Source organism: Taeniopygia guttata, chromosome 1A (assembly GCF_048771995.1).
Source record: "Taeniopygia guttata chromosome 1A, bTaeGut7.mat, whole genome shotgun sequence".
NCBI lineage: Eukaryota > Metazoa > Chordata > Aves > Passeriformes > Estrildidae > Taeniopygia > Taeniopygia guttata.
Genome location: NC_133025.1, coordinates 58641570 through 58667651, shown reverse-complemented (window position 1 = coordinate 58667651; position 26082 = coordinate 58641570). Strand labels below are relative to the sequence as shown.

General features: G+C 39.5%; 1 protein-coding gene across 42 annotated transcripts in view; it reads right to left on the bottom strand.

Moving 5' to 3' along the window:
• The window catches only part of SOX5 (SRY-box transcription factor 5), a 612816-nt gene that overhangs the window by 245315 nt on the left and 341419 nt on the right, over window positions 1–26082 (bottom strand). For 36 of the 42 annotated variants that reach the window (XM_072923570.1, XM_072923583.1, XM_072923589.1 and 33 more), the window contains one exon: window positions 302–533. In XM_072923570.1, the coding sequence (XP_072779671.1) occupies window positions 302–533 (232 nt within the window). Of the gene's footprint in view, window positions 1–301; window positions 534–26082 lie in introns of those variants that run through there. The other 6 variants (XM_072923603.1, XM_072923602.1, XM_072923606.1 and 3 more) reach the window with 1 other exon arrangement.

Below are 26082 nucleotides of genomic sequence, written 5' to 3'. Positions count from 1 at the left end.
CCATTTGCTGTTTGCTGAACACATACACTTCCAACTCACATCAGTGCAGCTAACAAATTTTTAGCACCCTAAATGCCATCGGGCAAAGGTGAGGAGAAGTCTGCACTGCGAGTGATTTAGCACTTGTGGTGGAGAGCAGAGGCAGCCTAGCCAGGTCAGAGCTGACACACGACTGTGGCATGTTCTGTACGTGTGGCTGCGCATTGTACACTCCATAAAGTACAAATCTGGATGCCAAACCACTGCAGAGGCAGAACTCAAGGAATGGATGTTAAGCACAATAGAGCATAAGCAAACCTACCATTGTGTTGTGCTGAGAAGTGGGAGTCCTATGGCCACAGTTCTCTTGCGTCAGCAGAGAAACTGGCTGAAATTCCTCAGAGTGAGGCTTGTTGGGAAAACTCACATGCAAGGGAAGGTGAAAGGCTGGGAGCCCGTCACTCTCCTCTTCTCCCACTTTCTGTCTGCTTGTCACCATGGCTACCTCTCCATCTGCTTCCCCATACGGAGAGGCTGGTCGCTTGGAAGACATCCTGGAAGGAACAAAAGAGGAGAAAATAATGAAACCTCCAAATAAATCCTTAATGCCGTCATTGTGTGGTTAGGGGCCATTGTAACAGAAATGCCTTTTTTGTGCTGGCAGAGAGCAGGAAACCATCCAAATACCACTGCAAAGCATACACAATTGGGAACAATGGCCAAGCAGGTAGCAACAGAACAGTGCCTTATTTGTTATGAGAATAATACACTCATATAGCACTCTCTTGTATTCTGGCTTCTTAAACATGAAAATTCACCTAAGACTGCATAATGAAATGCAATTCCTTTAAAAAAATACCCATCTAGTTTTGCATTTGCAAGGGACTCTATGAAGATAGAATGTCTCCCGGTACAAGCTATTGTCAACTTAGCTTTTAAGGAATAATCATCTGCATCTCATTATCGACCACAACTGATAAAAAAAAATAAAGTAAAATAAAATACAATACAATAAAAGAACCTGCTAGCAAACTAAAACGTCTGTGTTTACAAAATTTCACCCATGTGAGCAACTGAGTGTTACAGTCATGTTGCAAGGATCTTTCCAGGGTTCCAGATCTGGTATAGTTAAGCAATTAAACACTTGGACATTAATAACCTAAGCTTTTTGACAACATAAAGTCAGGTGCTTTGAACAAAGATCAGGATTAAATGCAGATCTGCTATCAAATCTTTCCAGCTATATATCAGATGATTCCTATCTCTAGCTAGTCAGAAAAAAACCCCATGAAAATGTAATTTGTATCTGTAACTACATTTAAAAGGATACACAAGGAAGATACCTAGAGCACACGTTGTAAAAACCACACAGAAATACTGATTTGAAATTCAGACCTACATTGTGAAGTTTTTGATAAGGTCTGATAGGATATGTTTATCTTCAACTTTTAGAAACACTGAAAGAAACCTAAATCATGGGCAAATTCAAGTATCATTCAAGCCAAGCACTACTGAAAATCTTATGGGACCCAGAATGCTTCCAGCTTGTTCTCCAAAATAGAGAGGGGTACAGTGAAGTCTTAAAATGAAGACAAATCCTGGGATTAATTACCAGCAACCTTGTCCATGAAAATCAGGGTACATCCATGGATGGCCCTGTGCTAACCAGGGGAATCTGCAAGGAGAAGAATGAAGAGAAACCCTCAAGGCACAGCCAAAAGAAGAAATGCGAAACAGGGAAATGTTTAATGGGAAAAAAAAATAGAGTTATCAACAAGGAAACTGAAGACTATTTGTATGCAAAAGTTAAAAGAAGGGGCTGAAGTAATATTGCTTCTCCTCAAAAATCTCGTATTTAGCATTCTAATTATCCCAACTTTTATTTTCCACTCCACAGTTAAAGGACTGCATTCAGCTACTTGAACCATATGTGGGGCTGCTGTGAGGTGGAGCATGTCCATACGATTTGGCATATTGAGCACGGAATGGTTCTTAGTAGCAGTCAACTGGGTCTGAAAACAAACAGTGACTTTAAACAGCCCTTTGTTAAGACTTATTTTGCTTCTAATGATCTCATTTTGAGCCTTGCCTCCTGAGATTATATTAAAAAAAAAAAAGGAAAAAAAACCAGAAAAACCAACAACAAAAACTCAGACAAAAAAAATCCCAACCAGAACTTATATGCAGCTGCACATTGCCTGTTCAGAACACCACTTATTAGAGAACCAATCTGTATTTTCTATTAATGTTTGACTTAGTCCAACAGACTAACACTTCATACATGCTACCTGAATTCTGTCTTCTAGGCTTTCCCACCTACGTGCCTGCAGCAAAGCATATGTACAAAGACAGAGATCACCAGATAGACTCTTACTGGCAGTTTTCTACTAGCCCGCTGAATTCAGCATTTTACAGCTATGTCTGACATGACAGATCTCAAACCCTTCTGCAGAAACCACAAGACTCCCTTCTCAAGTTAATGTGAATTATTCATATTTTGCATTGTACTGCACTAAGATCGACACTTGCTATTGAATTTAAGTTTTTTGGTTACTCATTTTAACACTACTTTAATAGAAGCCTGAGCATTAACAAAATCTCTCTGAAAATCGGCACTAAGCAGTTGTCTCAGTTTTGGCAAACAAAAAGGGACAGACCCAAGATAATTACTCAATTATTCCACAGTAATTTTCTATACTTTAGAACATTTATATTTGATAAAATGACTGAAAATATTGTAAGCCATGCACAAGAGTCTCCACTGCAATTCACTCTGACAATAAATTACAGAGAGAGAGGATGCCTTGCTTTATATTGATGATTTGGATTATATATTATACACTCAAACTGTGTCAAGAACTCCTACTGCTGTTAACCTAGAATAACAGAGATTCTGTCACATTGCTTCACAAGGAAAGTTTGAACATCACACTGAAATAAAGCTCTTCTGTTAACTTTATCTGCGAATATAGAGTTTCAGATCATCATCTTCTGCTTCTCACTGTTCCCAACAGGGATGAAATAATTTTCTGCAGGGAATTTATATAAAAAGACAAGGAGGATAACAGAGGTGTCCACCTCCACACACTTGCAACAATAGAGATTATTTTGCTTTTGATCTAAAATGAAAATGTCCAAGTTGGATTGTAGACCAAACTAAAGTGAAAGCAGAAATGGTAGAAGAAACTTTTCCTTTTGTCTCTAAAACATCCAGTTCAAATTACAAGCCACATGCCCGTCACCATCCTAGAAGACTAACAAATCACTAAAATGGCTAAGGCAGCAAAATTGAGACTTTAATCTGTGTTAGTCTTCCAAGGACACCCAAAGAAATGGATACACAAACCTGGACAGCTGAGACGTCAAATGCAATTTGTTTTCAGGCAGCTCTGTCCATAGCCAGCCTGAGTCAGGCAACATCAGTTTCACAGAAATTTCTTACTCCTTAAGAGGATCTAGGAAATTTCCACAAGAAAATGGAAGATTTAAATAAATTAATTGAGACACATCTACTTTTGGAAATGTCTACCTAAAGGATAGTAACTATCAAAGTCTATAGTAGCAAAAGATCTAATCTCTGAGAGGTTCCCAAGTAGAAAACATGAAACAAGAAAGTCATCTACAAATGCCTTTAATTATTTCTACAGCTTGATTGGTACATTTCCCAAAATTGACATGCCCCCACACCATGCATCCTCTAATACTCTTCTTTTCATAAATCTTGTTTATCCTACTGAGCTAATAACAGGTCTTAACAGATTCCATACCTAAGATGTAAAGCAGAGTTCCCATCACAAACAATAACAAAAGGGAAACAGCTAAATTCTGAGCAGCAACATTATCTGAAACTGAGCTCTTTTAAACAGATCTACACTTAATGAAGTACTGGAATTATCCCATCCTAACAAAGAACTGCAAACATCCTGAATCTACCCTCATTGATAACACAACAGTTCACAGCTCACATGACTTCAAGATCTTTTCCTCAAATTTAAACTAGGAATGGATTTCAATCACATCACTCTGAAAGAGGATTTACAATGGAACAGGAAGCATCAATTTATGGATAGGATTAGAAAAAAACCCCCAAAACTCTAAGATGTAGCTCAGAAAAGTAGCAGTACAGCACACCAGATTCCAAAGATAGTGTCACTGCAGATAAAATCTGTTGCAACTTAATTGTTTCAAGAAGAACTGTATTTTGAAATGTCATTAATAATTTCTACTGAATAAAAACAGATAGGCAGAAATCTTTTAGAGAACCTAAATCTGCAAGGTTCTGATGCACTGGGACACAGGCTGTACCCAGGCCATTCCACAGACACATTGGAATAATGACATACAACTCCATATTTGATCTTATCAGTAGTTTGGATGGAACTGAAGATTTAGTTCTGGTGATGAATTCAGATTTGATCCTGTTCCCTGTGAAGAGACCTGTTTTCAGAGAGGCTTCTTAATATGCAGAAGCTGCGGTTAAAAAAACCCAACATGCTTTTTTATTAAATTTTCATTAAATAAATACTTTTCCTGGTAGCAAGAATGTTTTTTCAGGGAAGTAAAAATTTCATTGTTCTAACTCAATCTTATCCAACCAGTATTTTATGTGATTCATATTACAACAACTTCTCCAAATATTTCTTTATGCCCTTCAATTTGTACCAGACTCTTTTTAGGCTTAAATTGATACCCTGTGTCTATTGATCTCAGAGTTTTTGCATTGACTACATGGCTGGATTTTCCCAGTGGAGCAAATAAGAGCTACACTACATCCACATGAATTGTTTCCACTTATTGGTTTCATCCAAATAATTTCAGACTGCTAAATATTGCTGTTTTTCTTGTTGCTTTTTCCCTTGAATTCAGTGTCTCACAAAAGTGATCCATCCATAGCTATATCTTTTTTATTATTACTATTTTTAACAGAACCTCACTTAAGTGCCCCCACACTACATCTCCATTTGTTCATTGGTTTCGGTTAATTTCATCCATGATTGTACTCCCAAAATAAATCTGAAGTGGTATTCAGTACTCAAGGAGATAGTGCCCTCTAGCACACAACCTGCATCCTTTCCAATTTGATTGTTCATGCCATAAAATAATTTAATAAATTTTGTGTCATAAAACTCTAATCTTGTTACGTTAAGCAAAATACCTCAGAAACATTTCAGATACCTACAAAAGCTTTTTGAAAATGGGCTTATCCATGTCTTCCAAAGTGTCAAACACAGATGTGTCAGGAGAAAAAGATATGAGGCCATAAATCTTAACTTGTTGGGAGTTAATTAAGGGATTCCTCAATCATTACACAGCTCACCCCATATATACACAGGCAAAATCCCGTCACAGCAATCACACAACCCACAGCAATCTACAGGTTAAAAACTCCCCAAGTCCCTCTGTTCTGACTATTTATAAATGACTTTCTATAATCTAGCATTAAGACTTGTAATTATAAAACAACATTAAAACAGGCCTGTAAAGTTACGAATAATTATAGCTGGTACACTTTTTAAAGAAATGAAAAGCTTTTCCATTCAAACACAGGCTTTGCCTCTCTGACAGCTCCAAGCCCACAGGATGTAGAAAGATGATTTAAATTGTATGTCAAAACTCTGACTGTGCAAGACTTTGCTTTCCCCCCCTTATCAAGAGAGGCATTGTTGTTGTCTCACCATAACCAAGCGTGACAGTGCCTGACTGGAGTTGCACAGCCAGTTTCTGAATGGGCAGGAAAACATTCACCTCTTGAGCTCCTATGGCAGCCACAAACCCAGGCTTTCCCACGGGCAGAGTTTAGATCCCTCAGCCCAGTGTGTCACGGATGGGAGCAGAGTTTGAGAAGCAGACCAGCAGCAGTCTGGAGCACCAGCCCAGTACCAGCAGCACCAGGAATTTGCTCCTGAACACAGCCTGAGTCTAAATCAAATACTGAGTGCTAAACCAGTCCAAAAACTTCAATGGGATTCAATCTGACTCTCTGCAGGGATATTTACCTCTAATTACAGTACTTGTTGGAAAGCTGCAGACTGCCTTTCCGCAGGAAATAATTACGACTACAGACAGCAGCACTGACAGATATATCTAATGTATAAGCGTACACACACACAAGCTCATTCAAAATGTCAGCAATGAATCTGCCTCGTCCCTGACCACATTTAATGTGGATAAAACAGTTCTTCTTCCCAGGTTTACTGAAACTATGATCTCTTTTTACACACAGCCTTGGCAAGAGGTGCCAGTTAACACTAACAATGGTTTCTATTCTGCTTTGGCCCCAAAGTAATTCATTATTTATGTACACTGAATAACTAGTACCTTAAAAAAACCAACTCTATTCATTTTGACAAGATTACTTGTGTAATAAGGTATTACTCAACATGAGTAAGGGTGGCAGACTCCCACACACTGTCCCACTGGGAACTGCAAGCCTGACTTGTTTCTACACATACCACTGAAAACAGACTTAATTTGGCAATATCTTTGAGTCATTTACAGCCTGGTTTGGAATTGTTCACTGAAGTAATGCTACAATTTAAACAAAAACAAAAAGGAAAAATAAGCAAAAGTCTATAATCTGCTAATCAGTAAAAACTGTGCATGAAATGTGCTCTCATTTGTCACTCACACTGAGGTGGGATAATCTGTTAATTATTACTTTCTAAGATCGTATCAATCAGTTATCTTTTAAAGTACACCTATGCTACGAATAACTTATGCTATTCAAAGGTGGTTTTGATGAACAAGTCAACTTTGTTAACACAAACCAAGATCACTCCAGCATAACCTGAGTAATATTTCTGTGCAGCTGTCCATTATTAGAGCTGCCACAAGTAATCCTATGCTTAGGGGCATTCCATAATTTCCATTTCACCCGGCCCACCTTCTCCCTTTGGCTTTCCAGATTTCCTCTCTGTATGGAGTAACTTGAACAATCTTGGAGAGTCTCCCAGTTTAGAGGATTCTGAATATAAAATGGGAACGGAATATTTTATTCCCAATTCATTTTGAAGTATAGTGTAGTATCAGCAGCCCAGCTCATAAACCTGACATTCCACATGCTGTGGAAACTGTTTTTTGAGGAAAGCTACTGCTCCAAGTTCCAATGGTAAATAAATGGTTTCAATTTGACAAGATTCGATAAAGTTGTTATAAGTGTCCTTCAAGAAAATGTTAACAAAACCTTTTATTAGAAAATTGGAAAAAAAAAAATCAAAAACCACTTTCTAAAAATTCTATGCCATCAAATGCAATTTTATCATCTCCATTTTCTTGCACTTGCAAGGAATTTATGCACAAAAAAAACTACTGTAAAATCAAACTAGTAAAAATCCATTGTCAAAAAAGTTCATGCTGAACATTCTTATCATTTGCTACACTGAGTTTCTCAGGGACTTTTTGAAACAGGTCACTGGGAAAGACTGTGCATGAGGCAAGTTTTAGTGAAACACTGTAAGCTGAAAGAATGCAGCCTTCAACCAGAGCAGAATTTGGAAGGTAATGAATACACTCCTATCTACTATATTCTATTACTGTAATGAATATTACCTAATTCTTACATAGAGCTCATACAGACTTTGGACCTTACTGGTGTGTGCTAACCAGAAACATCCAGCAATTCATCCAGAGACACACATTCAAAATCAGCTTCAGCAGGAGAACCTGTGCTCTCGGTTTTTGTTTGGTACCTGTCAACTTCCTCACCCTTTTGTTTTTCACGCATCTGTAGATCAGCAAAAAGAGCCAAAAATCCAGTGAGACGTTTATAAACTAGGAACAACAGGATGAGATTTTAGTTTCTGAAAAGCATGTTTCTAAGCACACAAACTTCAAAACCTGTGAGTTTTGAGTACTTCTCAAAAGCAGGAGAGGCACAGAGCGATAGCACAGTTATGGCACTGAACACACAACAGCGGTGCTGCCGTGTCAAGGACGATAAGCATCTATCAGCACAAACTCTGAAACAGCAGGATGCAGTCATTGTTGATGTTTTAAGTAAACTGAGCCTGATCACTGGCTTCTTTCATGCAAAAGACTCTGCTTGGATGATTTTGAATTAAATCCACAAGCTCATTTATTTTCCAGTGCATCCTCAAGTTAACTCTGGCTTCCTTTCCTTCCAGCCCCCAACCTTTCTGAAATGTACCTCCCCTGACTCTTCAGCTGCTCATACATCTTGCTTTTTAAATATTTATTTATTATACTTTTTATTATTATGCAAAATTTGTCATCATGCCACCACAAAAATAGCAGAGTTTTGCTTTTATTTTCATGTAAAGTTTTAGGAACTGCTTGCTGCTGAAAGCACTATCTCAGTCACTGTGACATCAGGTAATCATCACTCTCCTGCTTGCTGAAATACAAAGAGGATCTAGTCAAATAATTAATGATTCCAAGCCTTGAGACTTCAATGTACAAACTAATACCTGAAAATGACAGGGAAGTTGTCAGTCCTGCTGCAGACACTGAGTGGGAGAGCTGTGCTGCACAAGGAATCCACACATCACACACAGACATGCACACCTAATTCCCACTGAGAGAAATGAAGGCAAGGACTTGAAACAGCTTGAAAATTATGGCAGTTGTGACCAACTTATTACAAATAAATCTGAGGAAGCATGGGCTCACTTTGAAAAGTCAGCAAATATTAAAACTTTTGCATTCTTGGTCATTTGCAGCATTTGTCTAACCAAGCCAACACAAATTTTTCTTCAAGCATTGTTAAATGATTCATTACTTTCAGCAGAATCAACATTAATAATAAGAATTCCAAAAGACACCCAGATTTCAGTGTGAGGAACCATTATTTTGACTGAGATCTTGGTAGAATATGACACAGCTCTTCCACCACGCCGCTGTCTGATGCGAGTGCCAAACAAACAGCCATTGAGTTTCAATCCCCCTCTTTCTCCTTTCTTTATTTAAATTTTAAACTCAACAAATGGTATTTTAACTATTTTCTAAGCAACATTTCCTCTGCAGAGTTTGTATGCAATCACAAAAAAGCCAGAAACACAGACATTTTTAGAAGTTTTTTTTCCCCCACTTCACTCTCAGTTTCCCTACTGTTAAGTTCAGAATAATAACTGTATATTCCATGTGTGTTTCCTTCCTGTAAATCTACATGTAACTACACTCAAGAAATTATTTTCAAGGTACTCACTGGTGTTTACACATCTGAATTTGCTCTATAAAAAAAAAAAAAAACAACAAAAAAAAACCCCACAAGCACACATGAACACATCCATCCACAGGTGGCCTGTTTGTTTCCTGGCAAAACTGATCATGCCAGTAAAACAGATAACCACTGACAGCACAAACTTGCATCACAGAAATATTGGGCCTTTAATTAAGTTTAGTGGGAGCAGAACTGGTGCCTCAGTGTACCTTCAAGAGCTACAGACACAGTGAAATCGGTTTTTCATCTGTGTGTGTAGTGAGGGGAGGGGTATGAAAAAAAATAAAACTTAAGCACAGCCATGTCTCTAATGGATGCAAACATTTTCTTTCCAACAGGTTAATTTCAGCTGCCCAGAATTTTTATTATTCTTTTTTGTTCACATCCACGTGCATGCTCCTCCCTTCTTGGAGGGTTTGTACGTGACAGGTGTGTTCTTGGCCCAGGAACAAATAATCCTGGAGACCCCAATAAGGAAAAATCAAACTGAACTTGAGGATAAAATCACAGGGGAAAAAATACATCATTGCCTTTCATTATGCTAAAAAAAACACCACAAAAAAAATTTTGAACATTTATAACATACAAGCAATTTGAGGTAGGATTTTCAAAGCTGAAAAGAGATTGTTCCAAAGCCCAGATGTTGCCTTTCAGAAACTAGTGAAAATTGCTGCCTCGGAAAATTACTCTGAAATACCAATAGAGTAAAACAAAAATTGTTTAAATTAAAATAATTCTACTCAGACGTTCTGCTATTCCAAGAGAGAAAATGAACTTTTTACAAGTGCTCAAGTGGTTTTGCATTCCTATCTCCTACCTCAGATGATCCACAGTCATGGATCATCTCTGGCCCAACAAATGAAGGGTAGAATGGGAAAAATGTATGGTATGATGTGAGGGTTCCTGCTTCATTAAGTGTGCACACTGTATTGTGAAGTCTGCTTCAGTTACCTCATAGCTGTTGTACTCTTTTCCCAGTTTTTATTCAGAAAAACATAAGAATTAAAGATCTACATTAAAAGCATGGGTGGTGCAATCACATATCTGTTCACTTGCAGCAGTGCTGGACAAGCCCCTTTCACAGCTGTGATTTTCTGATTTCTGAGCATCCATGTTCCATTTCCAGCAATACTGGACACTTTCCAGAACCTGCTTGCAAATGCTAACACACTTCCTCATGTAGGTAAATGGATTGACTTCAGCTGCCTGAAAGCTGATTTTTTGCTCTGTGTGATTCTAAGATATACCTGTAAACTTGCAAGAGAAAAGAACAATCATAACCAGCTGATAATTACCCAGTTTAACAAACTAACTCTAAACACTGCTGGAACTGCTAGGTAAGAAAAACCACAGATCTGAGTAACATACATTTATCCTTGCACAAACAAATGCATATTGGCAGGAAAAGTAAAAACAAATCAACAAATAAGAAAATGGGAGACCATTCTAAACAGACAACCTTAAGAATCATAAGGGGTCTCCAATATTCCTTCAGAAAGACTGCAGTGGCAGGCACAGCAGCACCACTGCAAGAAGTGGTTTACTTAAAAAAGCTCTGGTAGCTGTGAAGTGGGGTGGAGAGGAGAAAAAGCCTGAAAGGAACATCCTTCCGTCCAAGGAAACTCGGAAGATGCCGCTCCCCTTTGAAGGTTTTCTCCCAAATTTGCCCTAAACCAGGACAGCTGGGTAACATGCTGACCACTGACTGAGCTCCCAAGGATAAAGAAGCCTTGATGGAGTAATCATCCATTGTGTTTGTTTATTTTACCTCCTCCACCACATACTGGAACCTTTTTTGGTTTTTCCATTACCAAAACCATCCCCCACTGAGAGGCCTTTGTGATCTTAAAGAGGCAAAGCCCCTCTTTCTTAACACTGGCAAATTTTTGTAGGAAGATTCATTCAAACACATCTTCAAATGAACATTTGACTCTTCCCCTCCATCACACTCTCCACACACTGCCTTCAAAGAGACTTAAAAATCACCATTAAAATGCTCTTGCCTACAACTGCTTTTACTGAGATGTATTAAAACAATTTAGCAGTCTAAGGCACATATTACCACAGAAGTCCAACTTGAGATGACAGCAACAGTTTCCTGAAAAGAATAAACACACGTTACAGTAAAGTAAACCTGGCTGTTATTGCCATAAAAAGAGGTATAATCACTTTCTTGAAAAGACTTCCTCTATCAAAACCCCTCTCCCTGCTGGGGATACACTTAATTATAGTATAAGTGAGTCTGAATCCAGATGTTCACATCTAAAATATATGTCAGAAGTTTGATGAGGCAAATGACCACTGCATGGAAAGGAGGCATTCCAAAGGCACCACTGGCCCTCAAGAGAAGGAGGATTCTGGATTCCTTCGGGCAGAAGAGCTGTAGGTGCTGAGCATCTCCAAAAAATAACTGATTTCTTAAAAAAAAAATAAACAACAAACTTCCTTCCCTTTTTTTTTTTTTCCCCTTCGACACTCCCCACAAATGTATCAATTTTTGTTTTTCCTACATGAGCTATGTGGATTTGGCACTGAGAACAATTCAGGTATGTAAAAATGCAGACCATGGGCAACAGAAAGCCTTTTGGTCTATCTGAAGTCAAACACTAGAAAGAAAACTTCTTCACTGGAAGATGCCTATAGCCACTCCGTGGCATAGCTGCTGCAGCCAAAACAATTGACCAGGAATAATTACAGTTAGAATAAACTAGGACATGGAGGAAAATCATGGATTCATTAGCACCATATATTAAGAAAGACCTCGGTGTCACAGGCTCATGATAAGTTACATTTTCAAGGTGAACAGCCAAAACTGGCTATAAAACACAACAAGAAAGGTCCACAATCCTGTTTTTTATTTGAAAAAGATAGTAAAATACCTTTTGATTTGGGTAAGTGGTCACCTGGCAAGTTCTAGAGCTGCTGAATGAAACCTAGGAGAAAGAACTGACTGCAATACATCAGAGAAATTTATTGCTGAAGTATAGCAATGGTCTTTGGCATTGATGATTGCCAAAGAAGCACAAACACAAACTCTGCCCAGATTGATTACTCCTGAATGCCTTCTCTGCCTCAGGATGGACCATGAAACCAGGACTCAACATTAAGAATTCAGAAGACAGCAATGTCCTGTGTAATCCCACATAATTTATTGGACCTTTCTGGCTCCCAGCTTTTCTATTTTTACATAAGAGATAAGAATGTTTAACTGCCTTTATAAAATGCCCTGCAAGCTTAGATTTTCCCTTGTTAAAAGGAAACATTCTATTGCTGCTTTCATTACTTACTTGTATCATTTATTTACCCAGTGGGTTTGTGTGCACTGACACTTCAGTGATGACAAAAATTAAGTTCTCTCATCAGCTACTGCATTTTGTAACTGCAAAACTAAGTTTCACAGAATCACAGAATATTCTGAGTGGGAAGGGACCCACAAGGTTCATTGAGTCCAACTCTCTTGGAAGTTCCTACACGGAGTCCTGCCAATAGACAGTAATAGTGGGTTTTTTTAACCTAATGACTGTATTTACATTAAAATCTAGTCAACCCTCTTTTCTGGGCAGTGATAATTGAAACAAAACAACCCAAAAAAAAAAAAAACCCAAACAAAAAAACCCAAACAAAAAAAAAAAACCACCCCCCAAAAAACCCCAACCAACCAACAAAAAAACCCAAGCCAAAACCCCCCATAACAAACAAAAACCCCTAAACCCAGCATTTACCAGTAGAATGTCACTGCACCTTTTTCACTTGTGTGCCACTTCACTGGTTGGCATTTTCAGCAGTCTGTAAACCCCTTCCTTGTAAAAGGGCTCATCAGATGCGCAAAGATTTTTACCTTTCTCCTCTCTTTTCCCTCATCCTCCATCTCCATACTTGCTTTACGGGGGATGATCAGAAAGTGCAGCTATTACGAAGCTGCTGACTTCACTCTACCTCCTTCCCACCCCACATGATATGAATATAAAGCACAAGACAGATTTTAAAAGATATTAAAGTGCAAAAAACATAGTTTGCCTTGCTGCTAAGAGAATTTAAAATATGCTTCAAATATTAAGATACCCATAGATTTCTGAAAATCTGTCTGGGAGCCCATCTCTGTCTCCAACACCTTCACAGCTCTATAAACCTCATCTTACTCCTCTTCTTTTTTGTACCAAATTTATGAGCAAACATTCTATACTTGCACTACCCTTTTCATCATCCTTAAAAGCATTTACAAATACTAATTACTCTTCACATATCCCTTCTCCTGTGAAGTAAATAAGGATTATTATCCCCTCTGAAGTAAATACAGATTACTCACTCCTTTTTCCAGTCTGAGGATATACAGAAGGGGACCTTAACACAAAGTAAAGAGGAACTACTAAAATACAGAAGTTCTCCATCCCATGCTCAGACTGTGTCAATCTAAATCTCACCCATCTATTTGTAAATTCTACTCTCAGCCCAACTGTTCCTCTCTGCTGGCTGATGATCAAATATTTAATGCATGCCATAAAATGAAAATATGAACTCTACAGCAGTGCCTCTTATTTGCCATGCCCCATTACGTAGACAGGGTGGTAACATGTTCACGTGACAGTTTTCAATTTTATTATAGTCTCTATTTGCTCACTCACTTAAGATGTTTAAAGAAGAGTTGTATGGATTATCGGACAGTCTGAAAAGTTCCGTTCAGAGCTCTTCAAACATATTCCATTTTCATCTTATTAGCACAAGTAAAGTAAAAGCCTTAGGCAGGTAATTTACCATCCAGTTTATCCAAAGGGACTTCTAAAGGAAAAGTCAACCTTTGTAAATTGTTGGTGATAATCTCCAAATTGATCATTAATTATCAGCTGCTACTAAGCGTTTCTTCCATCAGCAGCACTGTGAAAATAATAGATTTCTCAGAAGATCTACCATTGTTGTCACTGCCACCTGTGCAATCAACCCTTATGTCATGGTTTGACACTGGCACAATGCCAGTGCCCCCATGAAAATGCAATCTCTCAATTGAATGCTGTGAAATGCGATCGAGAACAGAGCAAAACAGGCCCAAGCCTAATAACAAGAAAAAAACTTTATTAAGCTACTACCACTATGCTACTGTAAAAGAGAAAAAAAGAAGAAAGAAAACACACACAATTCAAAATGAAAACCTTCCAAAGCATTCCTCCTCCCACCACCCAACTCCAACAAACCACAGTGAGACACAATCTGGACCCCAATCAGGTTCCCACCCTCCAGATAATCAACACCCAGTCCATCTGCAGGGAGAGAGGAGCCTCTCCTGTGCCACAGACCTCCCAAGAAACACAGCTGCCACATCCTGTGCTTCGATGTCACACATGGCACCGCCCGGAGAAAAAAAGTTTGCCAGTGGTGACCCTCTCCTTTCCATGCACAGTGCTCTCACCACCAATGCATGGATGGACAGACTGCTTTTTAGGATTTTTCCTTTCAAGGATGCCCTGCCAAGAGGGGAAAAAACAACAGTTCAGTTTTCCATTTTTGGGACCAACAGTCCCCTCCCATTTTCCCCTGGGGCCGAGAGTCCAAGAACAGAGACCTTCTTCTCTTCTTCCTCTGTGAAGACAGGGGGCACCACCACAAACCTCCTTAACTTTTCTCTGTTCGCTGCACTTCTTTTTTTTCCCAGCTGAAGCAGGTATCTTTGGCTCACCAGCATCCTCCTAAAATACAGTCTCTCTTGGAGGAGAAGATCAGTTCAGTCTGTGGCTACCAAGAAAAAGTCCAGCCAAAAGCCACTCCATCATCTCCTCCCACCTAGAATTTCTCCTTCCAACATCCCAGGGTCCAAGCTGTCTCTCTTCCTCTCTTTCAAACCGAGGAGGAGAAAAATTTCACAAAGCTTTCATTTTCTCAAGGAAGGGTTAAAAGTCCCGACTCCCAGAGATGGCTCACTGCCCAGGCTCCAGCTCCCACAGCCTGGCTGGGCACCTTGCGGTCCCCCCGCTCTTCTCCTTCCCCACGGTGAACTGCTGATAAAACCACCGCTGTCTCTTTTTCTCTCTTGGGAGAGAGAGAGACTCTGGGGGGAATGGAGACATCCCAGATTTCTCCACCCTTCCATCTGCAGGGGGCCAGCCCGGTTCCAGCCCCTCCACCCTTGGGCTTACCTCCGAAGGCCACATGGCTTCTCCCCTCCCCCACCCAGCTCGTGGCCAGGCAGGGGAGAGTCTGCACTGCACGCTGACTGGAACCAAAGAGAGTGAGTTCTCCTGGGAATTCTGCTTTTAACCCCTCTGTGTTCTCAGAGGCGTGTCTACCTTCAATTGGCCAATGTCCAAATTGAACTCTTCCTTCCGGAAGAATTCGTTTTCTGTGTCAAACCATGACATCTTATTAAAGCCAGAAAAGTTCCAGGGCAGGCAGCTGCCTTGCTCAGGGAATTCTGTCCAGGCGCTGCATTTTCCAGGCAGCTTAAAAATTAGTTATCCACCAAAATTAAAGCATTTCTTATTAAAGTTATACTTTACATTCTTTACCTTCCCATGTATAGTAGCAGCCATAAATAATTTAAACCCATTAAAGTGCGCTTAATAAAGAGTACACTGTTTTGTACTGCCAAACCCTAGCTGACATACACAAACTTCATCTTTCCCTCTGCAGTTCTATGATTTTCTTCTACTGCAAGTCAATGTTTACAATCTAACAGCAAAAATTTGGAAATATCATTCCAGACTTTGTTTGTGAAAATGAACTCTGGAACAGACCAAGTGTTCACCATCTCAGGTCCACATCACACAGAATCAGAGCAGGACCTTTCTGTGCAAGAATTTGAGTGTCAAAATCCAGTTCAGCCTTGATGCAAATATTCTGACAACTGCTGAGTATATACACTAAACACAGCCCTTAGAATTTTGGGAAATACTGTGACCAGAGTACAACACCTGACATTCCACAGCTCCTACTTTAATTCCCTTTAATGGACAGTCACAGCTTACTTTCCTGCAGCAGCCATGGATGTCATACACCTCTCACCTTTATTGGGACCAAACACACCTGGCAAACCATACTTTAAAAAACAACCAGGATCCCAAAGAGGACCACAATAAACTGTGAATCTGACAAGCATTTAATCGTGTATTGTCATATCATAGTGAAAAGGAAGCAAAGAATTAATATTAGAGGGAAGATTAAGGCAGGTAATGAAATTTTTCAGAAATAAGAGTATCTGGAAATAGCATCCAGAAAAGACTGCATGGTTACAAAGTACATCAGTTTACTTTAGCTTGAAGATGGCCTACAGGCAAAAATACCCTAAAACAGGTGATCTTCCACCACCATGGGTTGCAGGTGTAACACAGCAACAGCTGAAGCCTTTTACACCTGAAAAAGGCAGTTCCAGCAGCACTGCAACATATTTCTCTGGTTTTGTAAAAACTGAAATGCAGGCTAGTTCTATAGCTGGGCAACTACATCATCTTGAAAACAAACACACACACACACACACACAGAGTAAAAGAGTTTTGTTCACATTTAAAAGACTGACTGCTCACTGGGTTCATAACCTCTGTCCATTGGCAACAAATCCACACTGAGTCCTGATAATTACAAATGCAATAGGATTACAGTCATAAAGATGGAAATGCACAACAGTACCACAGCTGAAAGAAGAACCATCCCTTAAATATAGTTTTGCTCAGATACTTTCGAATTCAAGTAACTCAGGTTTACAGTTGCAGCCCAGAAGCTTTTAAATAATATATATGAAATTTCTAGCTCAAAGGACAGAAAGCCTGAAATGGAATAGAAACTTATAGACAGATGAGACACAAATGTGGTAAAAAAGAAGGGAATAGACTTGTATTTTTATCAGTGAGGTGGTTCCGGGAATTGGGCTGCTGCTCTTACAGGAGATGGAGCTAGAAATACTTTAATCTTGAGTAAAGAAAACAAAGGAATCCATCCAAACTCTCAAGGTATGCTTCTGTTCTGGACAGGAGTAATGTCAAATGGCACCACCCCACTGAGCAATCCTGAGCACTGGATACACTGAGAGCCAGAGAACTGCCTGACTGTCATATCCTGGGTTAAACTTCCAGGACTGAAAACACAAAAAACCAAACCCACACTCACAAGTGCAAGTAAAACACATTTTAGGGAGAAAAAATAAATCCTGTGATGTGATTTACAGGTAATTCTTTTCAGGAGAACTACACCAAGACTCTCAATGTATGTTTAATATAGGAAACAAGATTTGTCATCAGCAAATAATTTAATAATCCAGTTACATGAGCAGTAACAATTCCTGGGCTGGTAATGAACCCTAGGATATCAAAGTTGTCATCTTTTAAAAAGAATCTTGGTTGATTTTTTTGTACATGAGTAGTCCTAATTAATTCAATTGTGCCCTCAGTGTGTTTAGTGCCTGTCTAGGTAGGGGAGAAGAGAGTCTTGCAACGGTCTCTCTGAGGATTGAGTGAGCTTTGAAATTCTAACTTAGGCCACGTTATATGAAATAGAATCCAGCCTGCTTGCTAGGAAGCAATAAAAGAGAACTCAGTGAGCCTGCTCATGTGAATACGTCTTAGCAGAATCAGGGCCCACTCGAGCCACAAGGGAGGAAAAACTTAAATAAAGCATTTCAGTATAACCATTCTTTCAGCAGTTCTTAGTCTGTATTAGCAGCTAACATCTGAGGAAAGGAAAGGTTTGCTGCTTGGCAATGGTGTGGTGTTAATGTAACACAATCTGTTAAATGAAAAAGCAAAATTAATTCCAATGTGGTGTCTTCACATTTCACACTCCAGAGACTCTCATGGACTGAATGAAAGACAAGAAGGAGAAGAGAAAATTTAGTGACTTATTTCAAAAATTAATTGTCTATTTTTTTGCATTTCACCTAATTAAGTCAAGAGGCAATCTGAGAGAAAATAAGAAAGGTCTCTTATTTTTATAGGTATTTCTCCCCATGTGGCCTAAGAAATGTTTGCCTCTGCCCATCTTTCACTGCCTACTCCCCCTCTTCCCCTTGTCCTCTCCACAAATCAGATGTTTAGCTTTACTTCAACCTCACAGCAAGGAATGGATTAAGCAGAATTACTTACTGCTATGCCAATTAGGGATTAATTAATTAAAATTTTGCCTCCTGTCCCTCTAAGGTTGCAAGTTTGTCTACCAAGCCCAATGTGAATGCAGTGAAGAGCTGCAAACACCCAGGAGTCTGCAGAAACCAACTTTTCCTCCTGACCTATTGAAGCCTCTCACTGTACTGGGGTGACTCAATGTGAGGTTTTTCTCTCCAGGCAAAAGCACAGCTGAGTTGCTGCGCTCCTTGGGACTTCAATTTCCAGGACTGTAAAGGGGGGCAGCAATAATACAGATTTTTCAGAAGCACTGTGCAAGTTAATATTTGCAAAGCACCTTGAGGCCAAAGCACATGGGGCACAACAGAAGCACAAAGCATTTACCATCATCAAAATAAACAGGGGCATGTTCCAAGCAGACTGTTCCTGGTGAAGTCTCCCTGGACCTCCAACTAAGGACATTTTTTGTTTCCAGAGTTACATGTATGCACTGTCCAAACCAAAAACCTGGAAAGCCACACAAGACTTTTCTTCCTCAGCAGCCCAATTTCGCCTTATTTATCTTATTTTTTTTTTCTGAAAAAATCCTTCACCATACCACCCACATTCATTCACTTCCAGGCTAATTATACATTGAAAGACAACCAGCATCAAGATGATGATAGCTTACAGTGTCAAGGGAAGGCCTAGTCAAATAAACAGGTAATTTCCCTTGGTCTCTCACTTTTTTCCACTTGGTGATGAATCTCAAAACCTGTACAGCCATACCCCTTAAAAAGACTAAAACAATCTTTGTTTCTCTTTTCTCTCTTTTTTGCTACCCCTATATACTTCCAGCAGCACCCTCCCCCACCTATAAATTGCCAATTAAACCTTTCCCTTCACCCTAGTTACAGAACAAAATGAAGCCACCACTTAAAAAAACCCCAAAAAAAAAAAAAAAAAGAGCAAGAGCCCAGTATCATGTCACCTTCCAGCCAAAATTCCAAAAGCAGGACAGAAAGCAGGTAGCTGCGTCTCTCACACAAGCTCACCCATGTAAGCAGTCCCACCCCATCCCCGCTTCGCTCCTGCGTCAACTCCTTCTTCCATTCCCTTTTCATTCCTCAGCAAGACCATGGATGCTCCAAGGAGAAGCATTCCATAGCTCAAGGCCAGGCTGGATGCAGCCCTGAGCAACCAGACCTAGTTGGTGCCATCCCTTTCTTTCAATGTGGTGTGGGAACAAGAGGAACTTTTAGGTCCCTTCCAACCCAAACCATTCTGTGATTCCGTGAGGCCAAATGACCTCAAAGAGTTAAAACCTCCTTTTGACTTTAGCAGGATGCCTAACCCTACAAAGATATCAGCACTTCCAGCTGCCACTGATTCCAACAGAAACTTTGGGCATTTAATTTTTAGCTGTACAACATAAATTACAAATACCTCCTTTTTGATTGATCTGTGGTGATTTTCTAGAGACCCACACCTTGTGAGTCTAACTGCTCTGCTGTGCTAGTCTGGTATTACCTATGACATGATGAAAGGACATTCCTGTACAAACAGGACATGAACCCAAATATCACTTTCTTCACAGAATAAATGTGATGCTACATGTTTGATCAAATCACTATATAAAGTGGTAAAGGAGGCACCCTGAAAAAGTACCCCATGGACTTGATTATAACACATTTAGAGATTTTTTTCAATAGAATTGTTCTGAGATTGTGGTTTCTTAACATACCAAAAAGTGCCACTATGTACCTACAGGAAAATATTTTAGTTCAGTTCTCTGCCATTATTTGTTCCAGTCCATTTTTCACATCTATATAGCTTGTATCATTATTGACACAGCTATATGAGTAATAACATGTATCATGACTCTTTCAGTACACAACTCACGTAAAGAAGAATAGGGTAGTTCAGCCAAATTACTAATTATGAAGGGTATATTTTCAAAAAACAGAAATCAATTGTACATCACAGTCACTGACTGTGGTCATTCATTACATCTCTGCTGTAGATCCTGCTCTGCTTTATAGGAGACATGTCATTACCAAGAGGCAGTAAGAAAATACTGCAGAAGTTTTAGCTCTCTGAATGATAAATATTGTAGTGTTTCACAACGTACAACAAAAAAGATGAAAAAAGTCACACAAAAAAAGGAAGATGGAGCAAGGAACAGTGCTGGTTTGCTGGTTCAGTGACATACTGTTCCAATGCAGCTCTTCTGGCACCTTTTCCTCACACAAACACTCCTAATAAAGCACTTAGAGATTCTGACTGGATTACCATGGAAGACTCCAAATGCAGACGAAGCAGAGTTTTAGAACTGAAATACTCACACACCTAGTCGACATATAAAATTTTCAAAGTAGTACATTTAAAGTAATTTTAAAAACCTAGGATGTTCAATTGCCCTGGCTATAATGTGTTGCTATAATTGTCTACCCTTAGTAAACTAAAAAAAAGAAAAAAAAAATCCATAAAAGGTCCAAGCTTTCAGACTTAGTAATGTCCACTGCCTTAAAATCAAGCACAAACAAAAACAGGTTGTGCAAACAGAGAGGAAATAAAAACAAACAAACAAAAAGTCAAAAATCATTTCAAATCTCTCAGTCAGCATAGCTGGGGAACCCTGGAGTTCAACCTGTCCAGTTGAAGTGTGTCAAGTGACAGCATGAATCTTCTCTTGTTTACTTTTCTGAGTGATTTACTTTCAGACTAGATATTGAGAGGAATGAGTCTGTAGTCCTCTTGCCTCTATCTACTTGGACATCCTTCAGTGACTACACTGCGTAACTTGCTAGGTGTTTACCATGTCTCATTCCTTACTCTACAACAGCAGCAGCTACCTTCTTTATCTTTTAGGTAATACTGCCTATACTTCACAGGACAAAATGAAAGCATGCCTTCTAATTTGGATTATTAGCCATGTGAATGTGCATCCTGCTACCCACTGAATTAACAAGTAACAGGGATACTAAAAAAACCTGGACAAGTCCACACCAAAAGAAACACAAACAATAGCAAAAAAACCCCTAAACTATACTTAAATGGCCCAAAATCTGTTCTTTAACTGATATCATGTACACCCATTTCAGTGTTTCACAATTGCTTCTTCATTCCTGAAACGTGAAATCATTCCAAGGGGACTCCAAGCTTTGCTGTATTTTCCATGTTTCACTTCAATAAAATATTACAAATATGTTACCATGTAGCTGGGATTTTTTTCTGCAATCATCACAACAAAGCAATGTTTTCATAATATCACCACAAACCACATCTATTGCGTCATACAAGAGCACAGTGTTTTGGCAATGCAGTGCAAGTAGTAGGAACAACCTCACCATCATCTTCCAAAATAGTTCTTTGAACACATTTCCAAAAAACAGTAGTGACAAAAGCCCTGCCATTCATTCCTTCCCTCCCCCTCCATGGTGGATGGGAAGAAACCACTGACACATGCACTGCCCTCTCCCATCTCTGTTATTTAGAGGCTCTGGATCACAGTCACCCACAGATAAGTCACTCTGGAGTCAACAAGAAGCATTCCAAAACCTGGAGAAACTGCATACATCATTAAACCTCAGCACTCCAGAATAAAGTTTAAGAAAAGCAGACTGTTTAATCTTCCTGTCTCACGTTTCTTAACCACATCATAGTGAGGGTTAGGGAAACACCTAAATTATGCCAGATATGTAAGCAGTGCCTCGTTTTAATGTGAAAATGACACTTAAAATTACAGTAGAAAAAATTGAAGATGAGGTGAAAATTCTTTTGCTCGTGGCCTGATGCTTTTAGCAAGTCCAAAACCTCCAGAACTTCAAAAGAATCAAAGTCACTCAAAGCCTAACAGAGCTGGCCCTTATTTATGTGTTCAATCTACTATACTCCTTCCCAGATTTTACCCAAAATGGTTTCAAGCAACTTACTGTTAATAAGGATTAAACCTACTTAACAGAAGTATTTCCAGAGATCACATCACTATCAGGCCAAATTACCAGGCCTTGAAGTCTACAGCAGCGAGGCTCCACTCCTCATATATTCTAAATATGACTATATATTTGTATTCTGGATTCCTTCTCAGTGAGAACCAGTGCATGCAAAATAAATTCCACAATTCCACATCTTGTATACAAAGGGCATCACACATATCCTGCGACTTAAGCTCTTCTCCTGAAATTATCTTAGTCTCACACAATCACACTTCAAATACCCCATATATCCACTTTGGTTATCCCTCCTTTGAAAAGCTAATAAATGTAATACTTAGATGCAACTGCATTTCATCTAGAAACAATTATCTGCAGTACTTTGTGCCAGGAAAAGCATCAATAGGCATCATTAACTACACTTCCACTTTATTTTCTTCCCCTCTAATGGGCCAAATCCAACACCCAAGCGAAGTCAATGAGAGCCTCACAATTGTTTTCAGTGAGAGCTGGACAGAGCCCCACGGTGGCACATGAATGTGAGGTTTGTGCAAGGAGGCCGAGTGACAAGCACAGCCTCTGTTTATTCACACCACGATACTGCAAAGGGAGAGGAAGAACAAACTTCCCAGGATGTTCCCACTACCCAGAGCTGCTGAAGAGCCAGCAATAAAATCTTTGGAGGTAGAAACAAACACTGCTCTCTGGACTTACTCAGTCCTTGTTCTCCTTTCTAAAGCTGTCCATAAGAGCTGAAAACTGGACTGACACCAGCAGCTGGTAAAATCAAACATTTATTTGTTACTCTCCCTAGGTGTTTCTAAAATTAAAAACACAATACAAGACCCACCCTTGGTGCTACACAGAGCCTCCTATTCACCCAGGCTGTTTTCATCTCAAAGGAAAAACAGGTAATCTGCACAATAGTTCTCAGTTACAATGCACTTGTCTTGCTTTACTGAACTCCACCTGATACAGCGTTTAAAAATGGCAAACAATTTATTTTGGGCACTCACTGTGATGTTTCACACAGATAAAAATAAGGAGAGGGGAAAAAAAACGAGCTCTTGTTTTTCCCTAAAATACCCATGGACGGGGTATATTTCCAAAGAGCCTGGATACATGAGCCAAACTATTAAAAACCCCCAAAAGTACCCCATAATTTTAAAAAGACTCCCAAGTGCTTTGTACTTATTGGCTCCCATGCAATGTTTTCCCAAACAATTTTTTATTTCTTTATGAAAATCATGTACTCTTCCCACATACACGCTCATGCCTTCCTCCTGCTTTCAGCGTTAAATGTAACACCAGAATCTTTGAACGTGCAGATGTTATGTTGTGGGAGATAAGAATCCTGCTCACTTCTGGTGATCAGCAGAAAGCACTCTGGGAAAGGTTCAGCTAGCAGGCATAAAACAGATCACACAACCAGAGAAGGGGTTGTGTGGCTGGCGTGTGGTCGCCTCGTGCATGGGGCAGTGATTGGGGACACCAGTGGCCACCAGGTGATCCAAAAGCTGACTGGGTAAAACGATGTGTGAACAGCGACACTGCAGTGGCAGGCAGCCAAATGCATGCTTGTTTTGGGTTAAGTTTAGAACATAAAAAGGCTTGCTTTGTTGCAATAAATTATCTTCTTCAAAGAAAGAGGTCTGCATGTCTTTGTTCGCCATTGCTACATTATGCAGTCTTTTAAAGCTAGGAGACAACTTTTTCCTGGAGACTTTAAAATCTCTATCTGTCTAGGGCTTCCAGGAAGGCACAAGATGCATGTAACGCTCCAAGGGATTCCCAAAGTCCTGCACTGACACGTGCCTGACCTCGCCTTCCCTCGCACACTGGAGCTACACAGTCAAGCACCGGCAAGTTGATATTCCATTGCCATTTGGCACCTGTATATTGCAAAGCCCACTTTTATTTGGCATTATAAAAAGACAGGCCACAAGGAGGGTTGAAGTCCAACCATTAAACCTGGTCATTCACACCCAGGTTTAATGCAGATGCAGCTGTAACCCGATGGTAACATCAAACTTGCTGAAAATCACAAGAGCATCCTCCTCTGAAAACCATCCTCTATCCATCACCAGCTTTCCACAGGTCAGAGGGCTAAACTTAGTGGAAAGGGTGATAGAATGCAGCAGTTTCCTTAAAACCAACACAAAGAGACCAGAAAGAGACAACCACAATTTTAGTGGTGGAAGTGAAAGAAGAAATTAAAAAGAAAAAAGAAGAAGGAAGAGGGCAAGATATTTGCCCATCTCATATTTAGAGCACAGAGGAAACTTAGCCTTAACAGTGTAAATAAAATTAAACATTTCAGGGGTCTGGCTTTAACAGCTGCCTTTTTCGTAAAAAGGGGGACAACTGGAAGGCTGTTTAGAAACTGTAGCTGCATTCTCCTACCCTCTGCCTCCTCCTTCTCCCAACCCTTCCTTCCACACCACCAATTGCTATCTCTAATTTACCTTGCCATGCAGTCACTCCAGAAATCACTCCCAACCACAGAGGACTGGAGGAATCTACAGAAAATAAACTGACAATAAATACGACTATATTACCTAAAGGGAAGAGGGGAAGCAACAAAAATTACCAAACTGTTGACATTGGTCAAGAAAACTTTCCCCTCTAAAATTTCAAAGAACATGAATGCTGAGCAGCAAAAGTCTCATTATGAATTCACTCAAAACTGTTTTTTTTACAGAGCTCCTTCTCTCCCATCCCAGAATACAGGAGCCCATTCTTGTGCAATCATTAGTGCTCAATGGCAGATAGGCTGCTATTTCCCACTCCTGAAAAAACCCATTTTATGGCACGCAGCATGAAGAACTGCTTCATTAATCAGATGGTCAAGCAGCTCCAGTAGAGCTGCTACAGGGAGGCATGGTGACACCGTGGTGGGAGAACTGGCTTTCTTTCCATCTGGATCATCACCGAAAGGGCTTCAGAACTTCCTTAAACTTAACAGGTTTATTGTTTTAATCCCTACCTGGGAGAATAACAGGACTCATCATATAAATGTAGAAAGAAAGTGTGACTGCATGTGGGGAGAAGGTAAAAGGGAAGCAGCTGAGGAAGAGAAAAGTTCAGTATAATATAGAGGACTGCAAGTCTATCTTCTTGCTGGCACTGAAAACATTAGTACTGTTAATTTCACACACATTTTGTTAAAAGAGTCAGATTTTTGTTGTCCACACATCATGATTCAACTAAAACTATGCAGAAGCTTTTAAGTTTCCAATATTATCATCATTTTATCCATAGAAATACAACTTCATCTGTCTTTCAGCATCTCAGATCTTCTCCACAAAAAGCCAGGCTCAGGCTAATAAAATGTAATAGTTTACAGCAGCACTTTCTTAAGACCCCGTAACATACAGAAAATGAAATCTTTATTAAAATGAGAACATAAATATCAATCAGTCCTTTTATTCACCCTCCTGATATCTTGGAAGCAAACAATCCAGCCCTACTTATAAATCAGAAGTACATTTACTGAGGAAAGCATCCAGAAACATTATGAACTGACATAAGCAGCTCTCCAGACACAGCAGCAAGCAACCCTCAGCCCTGTCCAAAGGTGTTAACAATGCAGGACTAATGTGACACGGCACTAAATGGATGGCCAAACACAGAGGCTTTGTCACATGCAGGAGGTTGCATTTTTGCCATCTTTTTCCAAACATGCACCTAAGGGAAAATACTATCAAGCCCTTTCAAAGAAAGGCTTTCAAGGAAGAAAAGGAAAGAAGAAACTCTTTTGTCCTGCATATTTTAAGGACAACTGCTAACAAATAGTGAAAGCTCCACAGATTATTTATTTTTCTCTTACGGTGGATTTTCCTCTGCTTAACTTAAGGGTAAAACATGAACTAGTCGGAGTACCAAATTATCACATACCCAAATCTCCTCACTTTCAAAATTTATTTTATACAGCTATATATTCCATAAATAGGGTTTTACCAAAGGTTTTAGT